This window comes from Oenanthe melanoleuca, chromosome 1 (genome assembly GCF_029582105.1).
Source record: "Oenanthe melanoleuca isolate GR-GAL-2019-014 chromosome 1, OMel1.0, whole genome shotgun sequence".
Taxonomy (NCBI): domain Eukaryota; kingdom Metazoa; phylum Chordata; class Aves; order Passeriformes; family Muscicapidae; genus Oenanthe; species Oenanthe melanoleuca.
The window spans coordinates 20,320,414-20,331,299 of NC_079333.1; the positions used below are offsets into that span (position 1 = coordinate 20,320,414).

At 44.4% G+C, this 10,886-nt stretch overlaps 1 protein-coding gene across 2 annotated transcripts; it reads right to left on the reverse strand.

Moving 5' to 3' along the window:
* Window positions 1-54: 54 nt before the first annotated feature.
* Window positions 55-10,443, reverse strand: GPR161 (G protein-coupled receptor 161). Of its 2 annotated transcripts, XM_056497436.1 has the most exons (7): window positions 10,346-10,443; window positions 9,689-9,778; window positions 8,254-8,848; window positions 7,015-7,739; window positions 5,399-5,503; window positions 4,054-4,173; window positions 55-2,733 (listed from the first exon to the last, which is right to left on the reverse strand). In XM_056497436.1, exons 3-7 carry the CDS (start codon window positions 8,691-8,693, stop codon window positions 2,486-2,488), a joined length of 1,638 nt encoding a protein of 545 aa, XP_056353411.1. In that variant the 5' UTR covers window positions 8,694-8,848; window positions 9,689-9,778; window positions 10,346-10,443; the 3' UTR covers window positions 55-2,485. The 2 variants fall into 2 exon arrangements, with proteins under 2 accessions (XP_056353411.1, XP_056353420.1); XM_056497445.1 differs by lacking the exon at window positions 9,689-9,778.
* Window positions 10,444-10,886: the final 443 nt, after the last annotated feature.

Consider the following 10,886-nt stretch of genomic DNA (forward strand, 5'->3'; position numbering starts at 1 on the left):
GATTAATTTAAGTTGAAATAATAGAACAAACAAACACCACAGACCATCAGGAACTGGAAATAAGTTGCGGTTTTTTTTCTTTTCTGTATTTAACATGGGAAATACAGTTTTACAAAACGTGTGCATTTCTCAATTACTGCTTTTGTTAATGACAACTCAAGTGAGAGAACTACTCCGGTAATAACTGAGTTATGGAAGGGTTATAACGTGTGTAAAAAATACGAACAACATTTACAGTAAATAACAGATTAACGACATTAACACTGGCAGCCGAATTCAGCCATGGTGTAAACACTTGCAACCCCCCCGACCTGCTTGAAGACTGCATTTGTCTCAGTACCTGTGTGAAAAACGTGCTTTTTACATAATACTATCGATTTTGTGGTTTCACACGTGCATTGGAATTTTTTTTCCTAAACACAGAGCGTTTTGGGCCAGCACCTACTCTTCCACAATACATTCATACTCCTGTGTGCCCTTCTGACATTCTGCACCGACTCTGCTCAGCTTGGTTCAAGCAGGAGTATGGAATAAAAGGGACACAGACAAAATACTTCCAGGCAAGCTACAGCTTAAGAAGTGTTGAGTACTACAAGAAACTGTGATTGTAATGCTAACAGCAACAATAATGACCTTGCTGCAGGGCGTTTCCTGGCAAATACTGGGGTTTTTGGTTCTTTTTTTGCCCACAGGTACAATTTCTCTAACACATTAGAAGTAAAAAATGCAGGAGTTAGAACCTCACTATTATTAATTGATTTATTCCTGCATTATGCTAAGAGCCATTTTACTGGAGCTTAAGTGTTCTCGCTCTAATAGCCTGTTCTTAAATCAGCAAACCATGTACTGAATTTTAAGCATGCAGTTATATTTTACATGGGAACGCAATGGGATTCAGCCTAGTTCAGAACATCAAGTTGCTTTGTCCAGAGATGGACATAGCCTTGTGCTGAAATACATCTCTGAGTCAGGAACACAGACAAATAGGATGTCTAAATACAGTACTGGACAGAGGCTCGGCCTCACAACACTTTGCTTCTGTGCCTCTGAATAAGTCAACAAAGACAAAACTTAAGGACCATACACCCCGTTTTTGCCCAGATGGAAACATCCTGCTCCTGATTTCCAAACAATCTGCAGCAAAACCTCATACAAAGCACTTCTGGGGAAAGGAAGAGGCACAGGGGAGCAGAGAGTAAACAAATGCAAATCCATGGTCCTTAAGTCCGTTTGCTACTGACACCAACTCCCAAGGAATTATCCTGCTCATTTTTGTTTCCCTCTCTTTGAAATACACGGTAAGGCGGGGCTTTAATCCCCCCCAAAGTAAGGAAGGGGGTAGCCCAGGAAGGCACAGAAAGGTTCCTCAAGCTGGATATACTCGAATGATCCACCACATTCCTCTTTTCCTTATGAAACTTCCCACCTTTGCAGCTTGTTTCACTGCCAGCAGCTTGGCTGTGCCGAGTTCCCCTTCTTTGGCAAGCAGGGCTGATCAACCCTCTCACAAAGGCCTAACAAGGTAATGTCTGTACAGTGCTTAAGAACATGCAAAGTGCAATATAAGTGCCAAATGTTCTTATTTTTGAGATTAATGAATTAATACTCCAAGAAAAAGAAGCACTGAGGTAACTACAGCTTAAATACTACATTCCCTCATGATTTAAAAAAAAAACAAAAACAGCTAACTCTTTTCTCTCTAGAAGATGAATCCTGAATATGAAGTGGTAACATCTTATAGTCTGTCAAGCTTAGTAGAGCCAGACTACCCTTTTAATAACAGCAAAACCAGGGATATGAGCTGAAATTCTCAGAGAAAGTAAGAATTCTTCACTGATGATTTTCTCAAATCCCATCTCTGTGCTGTTCCCAGCACATGATTACTCCCATTCGTTACATCCAGAGGAGCTGAAGCTAAGCACAGTCCAATGTCAGATCTGGCATTCTGATGGCTTAACAGACTGAAATATCCCCCAGCAAAGGTAAGTAGGCCCATAATCTCCATGAGGCCTCTGAAAAGTTCTGGTTTTGCCCTTAGAGAAGTCCATGTTCCTCAGCATCCAAAGCACAGGCTCCTATCAGAGCACTCCAGCTATCAACTGATTATCCGTGTGGTCAGAAGAAGATGGATGTAACAATGAATCAAACACTGTACCTACCTTCTCTGTTTTGTTTCTGTATCAGCTTTGGCCAATAATGGACCCAAGATTCAACTGCCTAATGATCTGTCAATTAAACCAAGCCCTGCATTCCTATGCACCATATGACAATGATGTGGCAGAAGAGTCAGTAGCACCCTAACCAGTAAACAAACACTGCTGTAAAATGCTGATGCAAATACTAGAACCCATCTGTTTCAGGTGTTGAAAAACCACTGGAAACATCCCAACAAGGTCTCCTGGTTCTGGTGAAACACTACCAGCTGCAGTAGGCCCTGCTTAGTGGTTTCACTCTGTTTTCCTACTCCACAGGAGTAGTGCTCGTGTCAAATGTTCCCTTCATCGATGCTCTGCAGCTTCAGTCTTTGGCTGGCATGAGGCCTGGCACCACGCCGGGTGTTCACGCTGCTTCCTGCTGCAGTCCACAAGGGGAACAGGGCTCCTGGTAAAGCATCTTCCCCAAACAGGCTGAGCTTCACATCAGCTTCTATAGCTCGGGCCAGACTGGCTGCATAACTGTCCAGAGATTTATGGACTTCAGCTTTTACGTGAAGAACAGAATTCTTTGCAGCTTCTGAAAAAGAATAAAAAATAGGTAACAGTTGGTAAGCATGCAACAGTTGGGTGCAAATGCTTGTAAACTAATATAGATCATATTGTAAAGGCATGATCATGCCCTCTGCAAAATAACTACACATTTACCAACAATACTCAGGCTTCCTACACCATTCTATGAACACAAAGTTCAGAGTGACCCAGGATAATCTGTGTTGGTGCAGCTGTTTTTGTAGCATCTGTACACCTCTCTACCCACCAACATGTTGAGCAATACAAGAGCTCATCCTAAATGTAACTCTTTAGTGAAGCTGCTAAAATAATTTAAAGCCTCAAGAATGCTGAAAACCCTGAGACTCACCAGGGAGAATTGCTAAACCTGTGGGGACTTGTGCACTGGGAATTCCCTCTTTCACTCTCACAAGAAATTAGATGTCTGCTCCTACATAATCACTCAGAAAGATAATGGGAAATGTATGCTAATGTGTTTGTACAAGGAAATAGTAATCTCATGCTGGAAAGAGGACAAAAGAGAATTTTGCCAAGATGTTTAAAAATTCCATAGAAAGAGTTTTCTCATTATTTCAGGTTTCATAATTACTTGATTCTTAAAGGCATTCTGCTCATTTTCATCCTGTACACAATCATGTATTGTTTAGAAAATTCAGTTGTTATAATCAAGTCTTCTAATAAAATTATTGTAACTATCAGCATAAATTAATGTTTCGACATTTTACAGAAGATCACAGCAACGTTCTGCTAGCCCAGAATCAACAAGCAGGTTGACTAAAAAAACTGCATGTAGTTCATCTGTTTTCACCCACACCTGCTGAGGAACACACCCAGTAAAGCAAAGTAGAATTGAAGTAAAACAAAGTAAATGAAACAGAGTAAAATTATATTCAGATTATTCTAGTGTGTAATGGAAGAATTTCAAGTCTGTAAATGACAAAGTTGAGAAGAGACAGCAAATGAGAAACACAGGGATAATGCAATCAAAATATGAGAGCATATATATATTTCCCAAGAAACACATAACAGACTGTAGCAGCCATCAGGATGAGCGGAATTGCAGAGGGGATACTGCTGTGCAATTTATTTTATATATATGCAGGGAACCCCAGCTTCTAACTCTTGTCCTTGCCTGCTGCTATTTGAGATCTGGAAGAAAGACAGAAAGACCTGATTTTGCTCTCTCTTGTACCTGCATGAATGATTAGGTCTGTCAAGGCACACCATGGTCAGATACTTTTCAAGAAAATTCTCAAGGTCCTGGGAGGCTTCCCGAGCATTCAATAAAGTTGACTCTGAGCATTATCATACTTACCCCTACACTCACCTTTCATTTGTTCCACTTCATCTTCAAACGTCACCGAACTCCTCCTTCGAGGGGGACAGATGCAGTGAGGGGCATGAGGGCCATCTGAGCTATAATCTTCCAGAAGCATTGTATCTGTTCCTGAGAAGAGCAAGAGCCCTCAAGTAAAACAGTAACACTGGGATACAATATGGTGGCAAAAAGTTTTCAGCCTACTTTCAGCAGTTCCTTCAAAAGATGTCTAAACCCAGCTTTTGTGAGTAAATTTCAGCTCAAATTAAACACTGCACAGAAGAAGAATGAAGTCAGTTTTCATTGAAAGGATTGGGAATCTTCTCGTTAGAGACTGGGCATCGCAGGCCCCAGGATCATGTACTACATGCAGCAAGCAACATGGAAGAGGGACTAAGGCTTCCTTCTGCTCTTCAGTAACTCATAGTAAAAGCATCCAACATGAAACAGTATTTCACATAGTATATCCATTCCCAGGCTATGGACTGTGCTCCCTCCTTAACCAGCAGTGGCACTTCTAACAGCATTTTGGTATTGCTTTAGTTTTGTTCATTTGTTTAAACTGCTGTCACAAGATGGTAACACCACACCCTCTTAACTGAGGCAGGCTTACCAGGAGGCTGCTCTCCTTTATCACTCAAAACTGCAGAATATCCACAGCAGGCAGAAAACTACCAGCATAAAACAACAACAAAAAATAAATCCCAGCTCCACAGACTTCCTTTACAAAAGTAGGAAACAAATCCCTGACACCAAGCAACCTTTAAAAGATCACCCTCTGCTGTCTCTAGAGCAGAATACTCTAAAACAACTACTGCAGTTAAGGACTGGTAGCTGAGCTAACTGCCAGAAAAATCTAGCAACAGATTTGGATAGAAAATTACCACCAGAACTCTTTTTCCCTTTTCCAAACCATCTTCAGTTGAGAGATCTTAAGTAGTAATGAAATCATAAGCTGAAATAATCCTAAGTGTTTATGTTTATACTGTAGGATGAACAAGACAAGGTCTCTTACAAAATAGGAAACAGAGAAGCACATTCTTCACAGAAAGTACATTCTTTGTTGCTCTGTTCCCTTTGGATACAGAGAAAGTCTCCAAAGAACAAGAGAAACTGAAGGAGAGCACAAAAGCAGTCAAGGGAGGGTCACCATTCTGTAAGCAGCGTTTTGCAAGTAAATCTATCGAGAGCAAGGGAGGAAAAAAGCAACTGCAGCAGTTTTGTTGGAACTAGAACAGATGCTTCATGTCATTAGTCCACCAGGGACATCTGTGGGTGTAAATACTGACTGAACACAAGATTCCTACCAAGCGTAAACTTCCGCCCAAGTAGGGAGCAAGAGACTCTCAGTTACCTGAATCCTGTGAGCAGCTGAAACCCGTGTCTCCTGTGCTGCTGCTGTTTCCCAGTGGCCTCCCACCTGCCATGAGGGCAGTAAGGTGAGGAGATAGTCCCAAATCTGCAAGAAAGTTTTGTTTTTGTTACACAGTGAATGGTTAAGGAGTTTGGAATGGTAAAAGCCTCTTCCAGTAATAACCACTCAACTGCCTCATTTATTATTCTGCATATAAAACTGACCTTGCTGAAGAAGAGAGCACAGCTTCTGGACTTCCCATCTCAGAAATCCAGTCAGCAGCTCTCAGGTTTGGAAAAGCAACTCTCGTTTGTCTCTGCACCATCTCACTCCCAACTCTTGATGCAACTGCGTGTGTTTTGTCAACCAGACAGGCTGAGCACCAAGCATATGCTCTCACATGGATGGGGAGATTTGCCAGGCATCTTCTAGACTAACCTCTCATTCTAGAGAATAACCTGGTAGCCACCAGCTGTGACGGGCTATTAGTGTCGGAAGAAACATATGAGCAAGGTTGGGGCACAGAGATGCCCAACTTCTTTCAAATACCCAGAACAAGAAGGCAGGAGATCGTGGGATTTTTACAAAGGTGCTGCTTTGGATCCTCCTTGAGATTTTGTTGTGAGTTTGTTGGGGGTCTGTTTCCCCTCCCTATCAGCCTCCAGCTAAGACATCTGATAAGAAGCTGACAGCTTCAAGTTTATCGCATGGAAAAAGAAAGAAATTGCGTGTCTTTTCCCTCCCCACCTCAGTTTCCAATGTATTAATCCATAGCATTTCCTGGACACAGACTTGCCAAAGCTCCTGGAGCTTGTGATGTGGCTACAGCTCCACAACTCTTTCATTTACATGACAGTCTCTCCCAGTGTTCCCAGGTTGCAGAAAAGCTAACATACGCCTTGCTGCTCTCATCTTCCTTCTGCATTTTAGATCTTCCTTCCCAATTAAATAATTTCAGTTCCTGCCTCTGCATGAAATATCCCTTGAAGATGTTCTAATTTTGGAAGCTTCTGAACATGACCAGGGAAATTATTAAAAATCTGAATGTCATTGCATTGCTACTTAAAAAAACAATCAAACAAAAAACCACCAAACTGAGCAACTGGAGGGACAGACCAAATAGTTGTATGGTTTTACAGAGTTTACTTTGTTAATGATCTTTTCTTCCCAGCCATTAAGCCTAAAAGCTGAACTTGCAGAAACAGTTACGCCAGTGGAACCTTAGTGGATTTTAGAGACTTGTAGCATGAGGCTATTAATCAAAGAAAAAGTGCAGTAAAAAGTACTATTGGTAGAGCTCAAATCTGGGCAACACAAAATGGAAGGCACGCAAAAGGAAATGCTTGAGAAAGAAGAAAATAAATTGCTTTTATTAACCTCATCACTATGTCTTCTCTGCCTGACCAAGTTTTACTATAGTAGGAGGAAGATGTTAACTACAGGAAAGGAGAAAAATTCTCCTTTCAAATATCTATAACCTGACTGATAAAAGACTGCTGAAAATTTGAGAAACATCCAATTCTCTCTACAGAGCCCTGAAACGTGCCCAACACGGGTAGACAGGAAGCCTTACTCTTGGGGGTATTAAGGAAGTGTCTTTTGCAGCCATGTCTTACCTGTGATCCTGTTGGAAATGCTGAACAGCCTTGAAGTCCTGTGCCGCTGAACAAAGGACTTGCGGTAATACCGATCCCCAAAGCACATTCCCAGGAGTTCTTTGCGCACCGTCTTGTTCCACAGCCCATAAATTAGTGGATGGCAAATGGCACTGGAAAAGGACAGCCATGTAGCCAGTGTCTCCAAAGCAGGGGAAATACTGTTTTTACCCCAAAGTGCCTCTGATGTTATTACTACCATGTAAGGTCCCCACGTAATGACGAAAGCCCCAATGACAACCAAGATGGTTATAAAAGCTTTGCACTGGTTGGCTGAGTAAACAACCCCTTGGAAAGCATTCCTTCGGCTGCCAGAGGAGGACGTGGAGGTGCTGGAATTCTTCCTCCCGTTCCTCTGAGAGTCCTCCTCCACAATGACAACACTCCCACAGTGGATTTTGCGGGCCTTAATCCTTGCCACGCGGAATATGAATCCATAGCAGATCATCATGACCACGAAGGGCAGCAGTGCGCACCAGATCTGCCAAAAGGCCGTGTAGGCAGCCTCCTTGTGCCAGGCTGCCACACACATCCACTTGAATTGGTCAAACTCCAAAGAGGACCAGCCGAAAAGGGGAGGGAGGCAGCCAATAAGGGAATGCAGCCACACGTACACAAGAGCTACCACTGCTCTGTTGCCTGTTATCTTCATCGGATAAACCATCGGGTACAGCACAGCGTAGTACCTGCAGGGCAAGAAAAGAAGTAGTCCACAGGAGCATAAAAGACATACAATAAAGAAAAGAATATTCTTTAATGGTGCTAATATCTAGTTCTTTTTTTTTCCAACAGGCTCAGAAACCCTGTTTCTAGAAACAGTTACATGTAAAAGTGGGTATCACTGCAGTCAAGACTGTCAAACTTGGGTGAAGCCACACATGGAATCTCTCCTTATGTGTGAGTGTATGCTTAGGGTATAACCTGGAATTTCAAGTCACCATTTCATGTTTATCAAATAGTACGTTTTTATACCATCAAGAGCTTTAAAGAACTCTAGAGGAATGTCTGCATTTTCCATTATTGATGACATCACTCTCTTGCTCCACATCAAAATTTCAGGAGGGGCTGAAGTAAAAATGCCACTCCAGAAGTACACCATGTTACCCTGTGCAGTGCTTCTCAACTCTATGAACAGGCAGTGAGTTACTCTATGAGAGGAGCAGACAATTTGTTACACTTCATTACCAAAGAGCAACTTACCGGTCTATAGCTATGAGTCCCAGAGTGAGCATGCTGGCTGAGCTGATCAGCATGTAGAGCAGGGCTGAGAAATTGCACCAAACAACCCCGAAGATCCATTCTCGCCTGATGGAGCTGGTGACAACAAAAGGCAGCACCAGCACAGAGAGCAGAAAGTTGGAGAGGGTCAGGCTGAACACGAACTTGTTGCTCAAGGTGAGAAGGTATGACTTGCGATACAGAGTGACAACAATCACCAGGTTGCCCAAACAGATGAAGATGGCAATGACAATTATAGCAATGGACTCGGTGACTCTGACTGCCCCATCTTCCTCCGTGGTCAGGTTCCTCAGGCCCTTCCCATTGCTGAGGGAGGAATTGCTGCTCATGGTCAGAGCGTGCACACCTGGAGCAGCCAAGACATGCTGAGCAGCTAGAAGCAGAACAATGCTCAGAAACATTCAGGTAGTAGTTCTTCAAACTCTTTCCAACGACTGGAGGCCCTTTTGCCTTTGTTAAAATTTGCCTGTAGTATGCAGGAAACTGCATATTTTAGATGGGCAAGTGAAGGGGCAGTAAATTGCATGTGGGCACACCAAAGAGGACAACACCAAGCCTAGAACAGGGAAGACAAGAAGAGGTGAGGGGGGACATATAAGAAAGGAAATAGGCACGTTTTACTTTAAAATTTTCTACAGGTCTTACTTATTCCTAAGTCTTATTTACCAGCCCCTTCATCTAGGCTGTGAAGAAACAAGAATGTCACTATCAGTCTTTGTCTCTCTCACTTTAAAGAAAATCACTTTTTAAAAAAATTCTGCCTATCCTGATAGTTGCCTTGTATTCTGCCTACACAGCATTTGCTGGTGGTCTACCTGGCTAGTCATACCCTGCTGATTCTTCCTTAACAGTTGCTAAGTAGCATTCAAAGACTCAGGGATCACTCCATGTACTCTCCCAACATCACTTCTCCACGTTCATAATCACCTTAGCTATAGTGCTGATTGTATTTTACTGCCAACGCCAAAGGATTGGAGGAATTGGCTTTCTGTACATAAGGTTTGAAAGACACTTCCCTGCATTAAGATGAGGTCCATGCTATAGAAATGCTTGAGAACCTTTAATCCTTGACTTCTCAGTGTTAGTATCCATCCCATTGATTCACAGACTCATTTTGTGAAATCTTGTTATTTCTTTCAATTCCTTTGCAACTCCTCTTTTCCCTGCTGCCTCCAAATGGCATTTACTATCTCCTTCACTCAGTCCTTCACCCATCTGCAGGACAGCATAATGAACAAACAAACGCAAATATGCAGACCAAAAAAAAGTAAAAGAGTCCACCAATGAATATAAAGTTGATTTTAGCATTTCTGGGAAGTAAGGGACTCAGGAAAGTTATCTCAACTAATTCTGCAACTGTGCCAGACATGGGTCTCAGACAGCCGGGAGTACTCACAGAAATGCTTCCATCTGCGTGGCTGCTGTGGCATTAGGCAGCACTGTCAGTCTGGAAAGACTCTTTTTTTCCATTTTTATCTGTACTTTCCTAAGAACATAATTAAAGACATTACTGGGCCATGCTTTGTAAACTTAGCTCTTCCCTAGCCTCTGACTGAGGCTGTGTGCAAAAACACTTCCCCTCGAGTTTCTTTTGCTCTCAGCATGCCTGCACCACCTCTGTGTGCCTTTCCAACACCTTTTGGCCGGAGCGGGTTTTGGAAAGGCGGCTTCCCCCGCGGCCGCTCCCTGCGATAGCGACGCACCGGGGGCACCTGGCGCTCGCCTCACGGCCCTGCTGCGCCCTGCGGGCAAAGCAGCCTCTGGCAGAGGTGGCCCTGCCGGGGCAGGGCTACCCGGGGCGGGGACAGCATCCCATCCCATCCCATCCCGCCCGCGGGCAGCGCGGCCAGGCTTCCCGCACACACAAAGCGGGTGGGACCGAGTTGGAAGTAAAGTGGGGAAGGGGGGTTTCGCCATTTTTCCCCCGCGCTCCCTCCGGCAGCGAACAAAGGGCTGGAACAGGCTCCTCCGCCCGGGCATCCATCTCCTCCTCCCCACCCGCCGGCGGCCAACGGGTCCCGCCGCCTCTGCCCCTCCCCGGTTCCGCACTCACCGCCCGCTGCCGCCGGAGAGGGACGCTCCTGCTCGGGGCTCCCGGTCCCCCTCAGCCGCCGCGGCCCGAGCCTCCCCCGCCGCGGGCACGGCCCCGGAGCCGTGCGGCCCCTCCCGCCGTCCCGCCCCGCCGCCTCAGCCCGCCGCGCCCCCGCCCCGCCCGCCATGTTCTCCGGGCTGGGCCGCGCACTTTCCGGGAGCTCGCTTAAAAGGAGGGAGAAAAGTATTTTACATGGATGAGGTAAGGTTATTTTGCCACGGCTACTAGTGCCAGGCAGTCGTAGAGCCTAAGTGCTAGACTTCCTAGACCCAAAAAAACTATTAAAAGTAACACAAAGAAGATTTGAGGAAGAGTTTTTTCCTGCACACACATCTGAAGGAAGTCATCGGGTATAGGTGTCAGGATAAAGGATGAACAATAATTAAATGCCGTGCTTGTGCATCTTTAGTTTCTGCCTTTCCCTGGCAGCACCCTTGAGCGCAGAGGGTGACTGCCCTGATGTGAGCTGTGCTGTTTTGATTGCTCTGTTTCTATGCTGTGG

Excerpts from the sequence above, each read along its gene's own strand:
- GPR161 (XM_056497445.1), bottom strand. The coding sequence starts at position 8,693 with ATGTTTCTGAGCATTGTTCTGCTTCTAGCTGCTCAGCATGTCTTGGCT. Across the intron at positions 5,504-7,014 it reads CATTTCCAACAGGATCACAG|ATTTGGGACTATCTCCTCAC; the intron begins GTAAGACATGGC and ends ACTTTCTTGCAG. Across the intron at positions 2,734-4,053 it reads TGAAGTGGAACAAATGAAAG|AAGCTGCAAAGAATTCTGTT; the intron begins GTGAGTGTAGGG and ends ATTCTTTTTCAG.